This window comes from Lycorma delicatula, chromosome 1, assembly GCF_047948215.1.
Source record: "Lycorma delicatula isolate Av1 chromosome 1, ASM4794821v1, whole genome shotgun sequence".
Taxonomy (NCBI): Eukaryota; Metazoa; Arthropoda; class Insecta; order Hemiptera; family Fulgoridae; genus Lycorma; species Lycorma delicatula.
In genome coordinates, this window is record NC_134455.1 from 88,334,259 (window position 1) to 88,348,318 (window position 14,060).

Sequence of the window (14,060 nt, forward strand, 5' to 3'; positions counted from 1 at the left end):
CTGTTTTAAAATTTTCCTTGCTGGCTGAGAGTTCCAAGATCAAGTTGAGGTAAAACAAGCTATTAATATGTAGCTTGTGTCATAGACAGCATCATTCTATGGTGAAGGGATACAAGTTCTGGTGCCTCATTATGATAAGTGCCTTAACCATGGTAGGAATAAGTAGAAAAATGGAGTAAGATTTATACTTTAAAGGGAAATAAAAATTTTACATGAGTATGCTCTTAACCTTTTTTTAATATACCTTCACAACTAACTTTCAGGATAACTTATCTTCTAGGCTGTGAGGAATAATAGTTTTCATCTTTTTATCATAGGGAGATATTATGGGAATTGTATTGCTCAATATGCTGGCAAAGGTACAGCAGCCACTTCCTGAGTGGGATGAAAATTCTACCCACTTTTAAGGTCAAATTTTCTGTATTGGGGCGTAGTTTACACAAACATTCAAACTAGTAGCTGAGGTCCTTAATGAGTAAAGCTGAGCTCCTACCTATGATTTAAAAGTAGGATAAATATCTCGTAGATATGAAAGTTGTAATGGAAATGTGAGCAGGTAATAAGCATATGATTACAACTGACTTGCAGAACCAGATTTTGATGACTGGTATTTATAATTAAAAATTATCATGCCATCTTTGTATTAATTATAATCTGATGATAAAAACATTTTACCTGATGAAAAATATTTAAAATAATTGTGAAAAGTTTATATGTGCAACATATTCACCTGACAAGTTTGCCTAGTTGGTTTTTCAAATTGTTCCTCTTGATCCCCAATACGTTTAGATTCTGCATCCTTATAAGAACGGAAGAACACAGATCTGTAAAAGTAAAGAAGGTGACACAAAAAAAAAAAACAGGAACTTTTGAGAAATGAAGTCAAAAACATTTATTGTCAGAAACCTAATCATTACAGTTAAAAATTATAATATATATAAAAACATAAAATATCAAATTATCAAAATACCGAATATCAGTTTTTGAAACTTACATCATCCTCCTCAATATATGCACTCTGCCTATCTGCCTGAGGTTCACCATTGCTTGCTGCAACATCACAGGTAGGATGGCATGAATTTTGTCTTGAATTGCTTGCTTCAACTCTCCGTCTTGGCTGACTCTAGTAGATTACACTCTTGAGGTATCCCCACAAGAAAAAATCACAAACTGACAAATCCGGTGATCTTGGGGCCCAGGGAATAGCACCAAATCTTGAAATGACATGGTTACCAAATAATTCTCGCACAGTCGTCATTGATTGCCTTGCACTATGTGATGTTGCACCATACTGTTGAAACCAGGCTTCATGCTGGTACGGGAAATAGTTCAATGAAGGTGTACCAAAAAATTGCAACATGTGAACATACCAATCCAAGTGACAGTTGTGATCCACTCATTTTAAAAAAAATGTATGGTCTGATGTCCCCAAACTGTATACCATAACTTTCTGCTGTGTAGAGGGCGTTCATAAATTTCATTGGAGTTGCTGTCTGCCCAGTCTGTGAGATTGAAATTTGCCTCATCTGTCACCCACAGCTCATCCAGAATTTACTGTCCTCGTTAATGTTTGCCACAATTCTTTGACAGAAATCAGAATGAAACTGGTGTTCATTCACCTTCAGTTCTTGCATGACCTATTTACTTGTAAGGATTAAATTTTAAGTCAAAATGAAAAAATCGGTGTGAAGAAGAAAAGAAATAAATGCTGTGGGCTCCGTATGACTGAAACATTTACAGCCTCAATATTGTGTGGAGTACAAGCACTTCTTATTTGTCCTGTTGGTTTCTTTTTCAGAGCTGATCCAGTCTCTTCAAAGTTTTTAATCCACGCTTTTATCACGTGTTTTGATGGAACACACCCTAGATTGTAATGTTGTCTCAAAAGTCCCTCTTGCACCTTCCAAACTAACCTCGGTTTTGTAAAACATTTTTAAGATGAAAGCAAATTGTTTCTAATTAAATCTGAACTTCTCAAATTTGAGTTTAATTTTAGTATTATTTAAATCAATTTTCCCAGAATTAAATTTTCTATAGTTAACTAGAAATTTTTATTTGTTTATTGCTAAATTAACAAAGTTATTTTATTCCAAACCTAAAAAAGTGTATTTTCTGACAAAACCTTTTTGAGATAAACCTAAGTGAGATAAAGGTCTGGAACCACTTCTATTTAATTTCTTAGATCAAAAACCATAAGGAAGCATTAAATTTATCCCTTGATCTGTACCCCAAGAATTTTAATATGGTTTAATTTCACAGAGGGAGCAAAAAGCAGGGCTAAATGTTTCACAAGCCGAAACTTGCTAACAAACCGTTATCTGACCTGTGTTTATATGAACTTTTTTTCTTATTTTTGGCTATAAAATCATCTCCTAAGAGATTGCCGTGCAATTTGGAATCATCCTATATGTATATATATATATATATATATATATATATATATATATTGCATTATACTGTTTATATATTGTAATATATAATGCATATATGTATTAGAAATGTAATAATACCCCTTTGCATACCTGAAAAAGCCTCTTTCAACAGCAGATGCATTTAAGATGACACTATCTTCCTGGTTATATCCAGTATAACACGCAATAGCAACGACAGAGTTAATGCCAGCAGGAAGATCTCTGAACCTAAGGTATTCCATAGATCGTGTCGTAACGAGCGGTTTATGTGGATAATACAGTACGTGAGCCAAAGTGTCCATCCTGACATGGTAGTTTGTAATATAAACACCCATAGCTTGTTTACCCATAGCACTCTGAAATTTACAAATTATACAAAAATCAGCAATTTCATTTACAAATAATAACTATGCTTAAAACATTGTACATCATAGAAAGGTATGCTTTGGATAGAATTAAACACAATATCAATTTTTTATTCGTGAAGAAAGTTGATTCATTCCATATTAAAAATTATCAAGAAAAAAGCTCTTTAAAAGTTCATATCAACAAAACGTTTTTATGAATATTTAAAACGTTTTGTGTATGTAAGATATTCTTCTTAAATGAGATGTACATAAATTTAAGCACCAGTTGCTATTAAAATATGATTGGTAATACTGAATTATGCTGTTGGAATGTACAAACATCAATTGGTTCATTAAGAAGCAATTAGTTATTTATCAGCAGCTTTTTGTGGTTTGATTCTCTGTGAGAGTAAATAATCAACTGCAATAAGCAATTATGCCAGATACGGTCTGATTTCTCAATAAGATTGTAATATGCCATTGAAATTACCATGATTTCTGTGAAATATGCCACCAGTAACAAGGGAAAGAAAGTTTTAAAAGTAGAATTTAATAGGTGTACATATGTTCAGTGACATATTGAGATTAAAAAGAGAGGAAAGGGAGTCCTAGTTCAGGGATTCAGGGGGATGACTTTGTTGAACAAGTAAACGTGAAGGTTTGAGAAAACAGAAATTTCATGAGTGTTCTCATCTTGTGATGGAATTTTCAGAGATTTTACACAGAGTATACTCTTTGAAAATCTAGGTTATCATAACATATTTATACAGCGAGTTTTGAAAATGTTACGGCTGTACACCCACGTAATGCGGTTCTATTCAGTTTTAGCAATTCTGATGGGAAATTTCATTACTTTTCTGAAAGCAAAGATATGAGAGGTGGACTTTCATATTTTCCTGTACTTGAAAACATAGCTTTGTTCTCAAAAGTTCAATAGAAAAGAGGCATGTGCAAAAAGACACTGCTAAGCTGGCTGAAATCCCAGACATCAGATTTTTATCATATAAGATAAAAAAAAAGATAAATAAGAAATCTTGTTACCTAAACAATTATAAAAATTTGTTGTTGAAAATAATAAGTATAGAAAATTTGTTGCATATTTTTTTTTAATCTATTTTTAGGGCACTTTAGATGAAATGTAATCACCAAAAGATAAATCCACAGTTGTCACGAAAAAAGTTTTATAAAAATATTTTTACTTTCATACAAGACTTTGAAATTAAAAATCAATAAACTCTACACAAAAATGTTTATTTAAAAATGCCATGTGAAAATACAAAATATATTATTTTGTTTAGTGCAGAAGCTGTTTAATCACCTAAAGAACAGAATGGTAAAAAATATTATGAAGAACTAAACCTCTACTGCATTAAAGTAAAATCACAGTTAAAAACCTGATAAAATTTATATATTTATTATTGAATGTGGATGGACTTAAGATCTTACCATTTTTGAAACATAATTACATAAAGTATAAAACAATTCTACTGTTTGTGAACATATAAAAATTAACCTTTTATTTATTTTTATTTCAACATGACTCATCAGACATAAAAAATATAAAGTATTATACAAAAAAATTATTTTTAATAGCAAACACTGTAAAAAATGATATAAAGCACTAAAATATACCTGATAAGTGTTCCTGGGGCTCTGGTTATGATCTGGAAATGGTATAATGGATGCACAGACACCTAATATCATAGCAGGATGGATTTCACAGTGTGTATATGTTGTACAATAAGCATACTCTTTATCCTGTCGTAAGTCATCTGGTGACATGGCTATCATAGTTGTCTCTTCTTCTAGAGTATCAATATATTCTACCACACCGTTAGAGACAAGTACTTGCCATCTGAATCATAATCAAATGATGAACTGTATAAATAATTATGTCATGCTTCATTATATATGTAACTGTAGTAAACTAGTACCAGATTTAATATATATATATAAATTATAATATGAAATTACTTATAAAATTTTTAATATAATTATTACTAATAATTAATATTATATTAATTTAATTATTATATTATAACTTTATAAAATAATAAAAAGGTACACTATTAGGTATTAATATAAATTTCTTTTTGTTGTAGTGACACATCTTACATTGTATGAAAAAAGAACAAAACAATTTTATCAAACTGTTCTAACAAAACAAACAATAAAGCTTTTTATATTTAAGTTTTTTAAAATACTTTTCAAACACAAAAAATACTAGAGATGTATTTTTTACGAAAATAAACTAATTTAGTATAAACACTTTACAAACATTTTAAATAAATTGTTTAAAAAAAATCCAAGTTAAATGTAAATGTTTGAAGTTTAATGTTGATGTTTATTTTCCTGGCATCCTATTTGATGAATTCCAAGGTTAGCCACTGATTTAATGTGGCAATACTTTAACTACAATGAATATCTTTTTTCTCAAATTAAGAACAATTCATCTACTCAAAACCAACAGTGTTCATTAAGCCTAATAAGATCTGGATATTGAGCCTAGAAGGAGAAATAGTACAGTTCTGTACTGACAAATCACTTCATTGAATTTTGGAGCACAGTTTGGTTATTTTTTTTCAAAAACTAGTAATATTATATACCATTTTAAGGTGCTGATTAAACAAGGGTAAAAGATAAAAATATGTGGAAATAAAAATTAGTTTTTTAAAAATAAACTGAGAGAACAAAAAAGGTAAGAAAATCATCTCATCATAAGGAAAAACCTAGAGTTTTGGTAGTCAATAACAGATTACTTTGTCAATGAATAGGCAGGTCTGTATCATTATTATTTATGAACTAAACTACTGTTTTTAAATTGGCATCTGAATTATGTTTTGAATAATTTCACCATTAACAAACAATGCTGGAATAATCTACTTCCACTAAAGTAGTTACAATGGTTCTACTGAATAGTTACAATGCTTTACAGATGATCAGTCAGTTTTCTACATCTATATTAAGTGTTTATTATATTAAATATTATTCCATTTTCTTAAACAATTTATGTATCTTATAAGTGCATTTTTTTAATGAATAATGCTGATCAGAGTGTAGTTATAATTTAAAATAATATATTTGTTTTAATAGATCAACCAAAGTATAGCAAAAATAAAGTAGGATGACTAACCTTATTCCACTATATATACAGGAGCGCTTTATGATTTACTTGCATCATCAGCTGCATTATATATTCATCTCAAATTACATTACAAAGTTTGTAAATATAATAAATATAATAAAATATCATGTATTTATTTATTTTATTTAAAAACTTTAATTTTTTTTACCTTTATTCAGTTAAATTAAAAATTAAAACAAATTTAAAAATTAATTAAAATTGTAAAAATGTTTACTATGTAAACATTTTACATAGAGCAGTAAATCACATTAGTTTTGCTAGGCTTCTTCTCTTCATTGAGCGAATCTGGCAGGATCATAGAAACAATAGACTGATTGAATGGCCACACGTTCTCATACGAATCTCCTAAAGTACAGTTTTCCTTACACAGAAGAGATATAACAAATCTGCCTTGGTCATTACAAAAGGTATTTTCAAGGAAATGTTTTTCGCAGAAAGATTCCTCCTAGTCGATAAACAATCTTCCATCTCTTCAGATCTCCAGAATGATTATTTGAGAGGAAAGCTGTTCATTACTAACAAAAAGTGCTATTGAATCTTAATTATTTGTCCGTTTAATAGGTTTAGATTTGACTAGAGACTATGAAACCAAGACGAGTTTCTTCAAGTATGTATGATTATAATTATTAGTTAACTGGACAGGCTTAAGCAAAGAAAGATAATATTGAGCTCCTAGAAGAACATCCACTTGCTCAGGGACATTAAAATTAGGATCGGCAAGAAAAAGGTGACAAGGAATTTCCTAGTTGGTTACGTCTATAAAATCATTTGGTAACAAACCTGTGATCAATGGCAGTATATGACACTTCAAGTTAAAATTAAACTTTTCATACCTAGAATTAATATTTAAATTAACACTTAACTTAGATTGAGTAACAACATTACTAATACCTAATATCGGTACTAAGACAGGTCCGGTTTGAAGCCCAAGTTTAGAAGCATACCCTTCAGTACAAAATGAAATCATCGAAGCAGAATCAAGTAAAACCCTGGCTTGAATGAAATTACCTTGTTTATCCTTGACATTAACTACAGCTATTGCAAGTAAAACAAATTTGTTAGGTTCTGATTTTAAGGTACAATATGAACTATTAGTCGGGGGAGCTTGATTTGGCTTGGAAGATTTATTTGCTGCCTCTTGCAGTGTCTTATCTAAATGAATCAGTGTATGATGCTTTCATGAGCATTTTTTACATTTACAATTGCTTGAGCAATCTTTTACAATATGCTGTTTACTTAAACAATTAAGACATAATTTTTCCTGAAATACAAATTTTTTCCTTTCATTAATATCATATTTTAAAAATTTATCACACTGATAAAATTTATGGTTGCTAGTTTTACATAATGCACACATACAATTACATAAATTGCAGTTTTATTAGAACTAGGTTTGGAAGAATATTATCTTTTCTCGCTAAAGCATACATTAGACGGCTCTGATGTTTCATTACTTTGTATTGTGTCGGTGAATTCAAATAACTTATGCTTAGATTCCCAGAAAGAAATAAGTTGTTCTAACTTCAGGAATTCATTATCTTCTAATGTTTCTTCCCAGTTCTTTAAAGTATTTAAATTTAAATTTTGAGTAATTAATTGCATTATAATAAATTCTAAATGATTAATATTTAGATTCTTCAATGCACTAATATTTTAATTAATTTGATCAAAGAATTTGCATAAATTTTCAGAATTTTCCTTTTTTAATGGTTTTAGATTAATAATTTCTAAAGCATGTTTAGCTACAATTAGCCGTTTATAGTCATAACGAGCTTTAAGTAATTTTAATGCAATTTCATAATTTTCAATGTCACTGATAAATTTTTTATTACATCTAGTGCATAATTCCTTAAGAAATTTGTAAGGAAGTAAAATCTTTCAACATCAGATAATTCCTTGTGGTTATGGAATAAATTATTAAAAAGATCAAAAAACTTATGCCAAGCTCTCAACATCACCATGAAAGGGCTCAATTTGTATAGGTTTTAATTTAATTTGATTGGGTTTGCTAATTATTTTATTTGAATCAACTACATCTGACTTTTTGAAATAATTTCTAGTTATTTATGTTTTAATTTAAGTTTATCAAAAATATTATCGTATATGTCCTTATTCTGTAAGTCTTTATCTGTTGCATCTTTGGCCAATTCTATTTCAGACTGAATTTCAAAAAAAGGTTTTTCGTATTCTAACAGCTTATAAAATCTGATAGCGAACACAGACCATCAGTGTCTGATTCGGAATTAAAATTATCAATGAAGGTTCTTAATTATACTATACAGTTTTTCATAATACCTCGTTTCTTAATAAGATCTTTGAATTCCATTTTGACTTAAACTACAGTATTGATAGAGATAATTTTAAATAAATTGAAAAGAAATTAAATAAAATAAACTGAGAATTATTAAATTATTATAAATAATATTATTAAATTGTTTGCGATGATCAGAATTTAAGTTGATAAGAATGCGTGCTGATTATGTTCCGAGTAGGCTTGTTGATAAAAGTTGTTGTTCTAATGTATACTCGATACGATGTCATCTGCTGATATTGACCTTGCTTGTGACTGTGAGTGCGCATATGTAACCCAGTGTAGTTCTAACACGTCGAAGTTCACAAAAAATTATTATTATTATTGAAGACTGAACTATTATAATTTATTATTATTGAAGATTCACTGTTCGGTAATTTGTGAATAACAACTATTGTTATAATCTGCATGTCCTGAATGTTACAAGTTATTCAAAACGTATTGAATTTTATGCATTTTATACTAATGCCCCTCGTACACTTGAATGTACACTGTCCGATAAAGATTTACATTCACAGTTCCTATGAAAGATTAAGTAATGCTATTTAACACTGTTCATAAATACTTCAAATTCCTGGCCAGTGGATGAACAAATAAAACAATATTCTTCTATGACAGATGAATTTAATTTGTAAAAGATACTAAATAACATACTAGATAACTAAACCATATAAGTCACATTAGAAGAAATACATGACCTTGCAAGATGGGATTCTTAACTCGAATGAACATATAAACTGGCTCGCAGGCCAGCGATAATTGAAACTAGAGAGCAGCACTAGCTGGCTCAAACTAGGAATGGAACAGCAGTCCTGCATATATAGTGAAATAAGGTAAGTCATCCTAGTTTATTTATTCTGTACTTTGGTTGATCTAATAAAATAAATATATTTGTATTAGTACAGATGAGTATGATTCTTAAAAGAATTGATATTAAAAAAATAATTAAACAAAAATAAAATTTTTACCCGTAACTAGGACTGTATTCTTTTTCTTTTAGGTTCTCAATATGTTTCTTTTTCAGTAACAACTGCCCATTTTCAACAATCAGAAGTGGTCTACAAATTCGCCCAGCATCAGTATAAATTCTAATTTCTCTGTCACGAATATCTCGTATGATTGATACTTCACTCACAATAATGTCCATCTGACGTCTTAATTTTCTTAATGTACCCATTAATTGTTCTGGATCTCTATGTATTCCAACCTAAATACAATAGCATAGTCAGAATATTAATGAATATATACAAAGAAAAGGTTTTTCTAATCCTTAATAAAATATTCCCCTACACTACTTAACTATCAATCCTTCTTACCAGTTAGGAAGACAAACCTACCAATGAATAAAAAAGTAAACCTTTCGAGTATAATTTTGAACTGTTCAGCAATTCACTTGCACAGGATGAAAATGATTTAACATAATAAAAAATATGACTGTTTAATTTTTTGAAAAATATAAGATTTAGGAAGGGAAAGATGATTCCTTTATCTTCTTTCCTTTTAAATCCATTAATAATTATACTAGCTAGTACTTTTTTAACATCTAATACCAAGTATATTTGTTGTTTTTTTGCCCCAGCGATTACCTAGTTATAGATGTAAACCTTTGTAAATGTTATCCATACATATCTTTTTAATGAACCTCAATTATTGTTTATAATTTTTCAATTGGTAGTTCTCTGAAGCTGAAATTCTATAAAAGTTTTACTGACTGTTATCAATAAATTTACAAAAAGAACACCTGATCATAGTTAACAATTATTCAAAGTGTAGATTATTTGGGAATTTACAGTTTTTTCAGTACGTTCGAGTTTATTCTGGTGTTCATTAAATTTCAAAAAACAACTTCAGATACAGTTCACAGTTATTCAGAGTACTTCTAACTTACATCCAGAAGATTTAGCAGGATAAAATGGCTCTACCTAAAAAATGACAAAGCTATTAAATTCATTTTCTGTGAAATACCTAGAAAGGAACTGATTGTATGTCAGATACCTTGAGAGGAGTCCCAGCATGCTGATGGATTTAGGACCAGAACTGATGTAATTCTAATGGTACCAACCCCAGAATTAGGACAAGGCAGAAATGAAAAGGGGGCTGTGAAATAAGAGATCAATCAGAAAAGGAATTACATGATCTGGGCAGTTTACTGTCTAACTCATTACCAGGCATTTAACCTTATTTCACGTCCTATTAAGATTCTCACATATTCTGGAACCATAATGTAGTCAGGGATACAGATTAAAATTTTACTGGTAATACTAAGATTTAAAAAAAAATAATATGCAAGGAGATGAAAATAGAATTAACTCAATACTACACAGTTTCAGTACAGCGCTGAGTATTCTGATGTTCAGTTATGACTTACTGTAGACATCTATCTATGGATTTATAAAAAACCACATGCTTGGAAGAATAAATTTCTTCCAAAAAAGAATGGATGGAATAGCTAAATTCTAGTCACTTGAAAGGAAGGGGTAATAGGCACAACTGCCTCACAAAATTAAATAAAGATTGCACCCAATCTGATCTTTGCATTTATTTAAAAAAATCATGAATTGACTTATCAAAGACTAAAATCTGAGGTTTGCTTAAAAAAAAGAATTCTACCAGAGCAACCATCAACATCAAACATTTGAATACTAACATATAATTAAAAATCACCAGCAATAAAGTTAACAAAAAAAAGAAGTATAATTTATAAAAAAAAACATGCTTTTTGTGCCAGCGGCATAACAATTAATTCTAGAGAGGAAACAAGAAAAAACTCAACACATCACTAACAATGCAGTACACTAAAAACAAAAGAAATAATACTACATCTTGTATTTAAAGAACACTGAACAGTGGCTGGAAAATACATATGGCAAAAGCAGTCATAATTTTTTTAAATATATAATTTGAAATCTTTCAACTCCTATTCCTAATATTAAACTACAGAATTAAATTAATGCAATTAATGAACATGAATTTAATGGTAATATAAATCAAAATTTACCCAGCAGCCATTAACAAATATCTTTGTAGCATCAGCTATTGCAGATGGAGCAATTTCTTCCAAGTTTTCCATACTCCACTCTTCCAAGAACTCTAATATAGGAGAAGGCTGGGAACCGACTGAAATGTATGCCATCAAAGCAAGATTTTTGACCAGACCAACAGCAGCACCTTCAGGTGTTTCAGCTGGACAAATCATTCCTGAAATCACAATTTCATTTTTAAATTAAAAAAAATGTTATCCTATGATTAATTCACAACATTTTTCACTGATAACTATTACAGTATAATAAAGAAATCTTGTTTATTTATTAAATATTATCTGAATAAAAAAATTACACCACTAAGGTTAGTTTGAACCAAGAGAACATGTAGTAATAAAATGACAATATAAACCCATTGACATGAATATGATAAACAACTAATTGCATGTCAGAATTAAAGAAACATCAAAATATACCTATAACAGAAAACATCAGAAGAAGAATTAACAGACTGGACAAAAGATGTAACTGAAACTAGACATAAAATTTTGAGTGAAAAAAAATCATTGCTACATTCATAGAGAAGTCAGATTTAATGAAGTTAGTTCTGAAAAGAGAGTGAGTTTTAATTTGGAAATGATACACAGGGAAGTTGATGGATGAAATGCTCATAAATATAATAGATGGTGTTTTTTTTTTAAAGTCTATCATTTGACTAGTTTGTTCATATACTCCATTACATTTTTTTTGTGTTAATTTTTTAACTGTACACAATACACTCTTTGTAACTTAACAATTATGCCCTCAGATGCATGTTTTATGTACTACAATCTTTACTGTCTTCTACTTACATACTTTACATGTCCATCTCATTAACAAATTAACTAAATCCTGATGTTTTAATAAGTGGTAACCAATCTACTTAGTAGTAAACAAGATTCTGCCACAAGTTTTCTTCTTCTCTACTTTATTTGTACTAAGATCAGTTCATCTCATACCATATAAATTCACCTAATACTTATCATCATTGTGTAATACCATATTTTTAAAGGACTTAGGACTATCTAAGGACTTAGCTTATCTTTTTTTGCTTTTCCTTTTCATGTTTTACTATCAAGTGTCTTCTCTCCATGTTCATATATTAAGAAAGATGCCTATCTAAATATTAGTTTAGAGAAGACAGTCTCCCAACTTCTTTTCTGTTCACATTGTCTGACAGGTTGGTTCTGGTCTCTTACTTATTTTGTTCATTCTTTTTAATTCTATATCTAAATAAAAATTCTATTTCAGGTTCCAAGAGACAAACTCAAAATAGAATTTAAGAAGTTAAATTACAAAAACATATTGGCCAACATGTCACAGAATTCTCTTTTACCAAAAAAAGAAAATACTTGCTTCAGAAAAGAAAAATTAAATTGATAAACAAGTTGTTTTCCTCTTTGTTACTATTTAACTTGTAATTCTTTGAGTTATACTACGAATAATTTAATTTGCTTACTGAGAAGCAATTATAAAGTATATCCACTGTTTAAATTTCTTATAATAATACACTTTTGTGTTTCTCAGTTAAAAAAAAAAGTGAGTGGAAGTCATTTCTGTAATATTAAGCCCACCATGTTGGTGTAATGATAAAATCATTGTTGCAAATCAGCTGTTGTGTAACAGCTGATCTTTGAAGTCAAAGGTTTGAGGTTCAAATTCTAGTAAAGGTTTTTATATTTGATTTGAAATGTTAGAGACAGTGGATACCAGTATACATTGGTGGTTATAGGGCTTAATTAACCCCACATCTCTCAGAAATGGCTGGCCTGAATCTGTACAAGACTACACCTTCTTTACACATCATCCTTATAACACATTGGACTACGAAGTTGCTTGTTGTTCCCAAGTTGAACAGACTGCAATGAAAACATTTAAAAATAGAAAATAAAAATTTAACATAGCTTTTGTTCACATTTTAGTGTTTCAACAGTTTTCAACTTTTGACCAATTTGTTTTATGTAGATAATAATACACTATAATTGTAATATTTATGGTATTGTTTTAAGCAAAATATCTACAGTATTACTTTATTTGTAGCCAATAATTCACAATTTTAGGAATGATAAAAAAGATAAAATGTTAATTATGGTGTTATTATTAAGGCATTTTAAGGTTCTTATATAAAAGGTCTGTAAATAAAATAATGAGACTAGTTTTTTTTTTGGCAGCCAAAAAACAACACTATAAAGTTACTAGTAAACATATGGTTATATGAACAGCTGATCTATATTAGGTATTAATATTTTTAGTCTACTGTTGCCACATGAGACATAAACAAACTTTTCGTGAAACGAGTTATTCTTGTGCGTTACAAAAATGAGTGATACTAATTATGAGCAATGTTGTGCAATCATGCTTTGTGTTAAACTCGGTGAGAATACAACTGAAACTTTTTCAAAATTGAATAGAGCATATGGAGATGATACTCTGTTGTGAGCCCAAGTTTCTAGGAGGTTTAAAGCATTTTCAGATAGCCGGGAATCAGTTACAAACTATCCACGCTCTGGAAAACTGTTAACGTCAAAAAGTGACGACAATGTAGAGTGAATCAGAGACTTGACATGATATGATCGGCGATTAACTGTCACAATGATTGCAGAACAATTGAACTGAACCATACCACAGTTCATCAAATTTTTACAAACAAATTGGACATAAAAAAAATTTGTGCGAAATTGGTCCCAAAAAATCTCACTGTTGAACAGAAAAGCAACAGGGTGGAAGTGTGCCGTGATCTTCTAGGGTGAATTGAAACTGATCCTGAGTTTCTAAAAAATGCTATTACTGGTGATGAATCTTGGATATTTGAGTACAGCCCAGAAA

At 29.6% G+C, this 14,060-nt stretch overlaps 1 protein-coding gene across 1 annotated transcript in view; it reads right to left on the minus strand.

Moving 5' to 3' along the window:
* The window catches only part of Polr2B (RNA polymerase II subunit RpII140), an 83,686-nt gene that overhangs the window by 23,169 nt on the left and 46,457 nt on the right, over positions 1–14,060 (minus strand). The window contains exons 11-15 of the mRNA XM_075357694.1: positions 11,213–11,412; positions 9,183–9,421; positions 4,391–4,613; positions 2,523–2,767; positions 731–824 (exon numbers count right to left, since the gene is read on the minus strand). Coding sequence (XP_075213809.1) covers positions 731–824; positions 2,523–2,767; positions 4,391–4,613; positions 9,183–9,421; positions 11,213–11,412 — 1,001 coding nt within the window. The remainder of the gene's footprint in view (positions 1–730; positions 825–2,522; positions 2,768–4,390; positions 4,614–9,182; positions 9,422–11,212; positions 11,413–14,060) is intronic.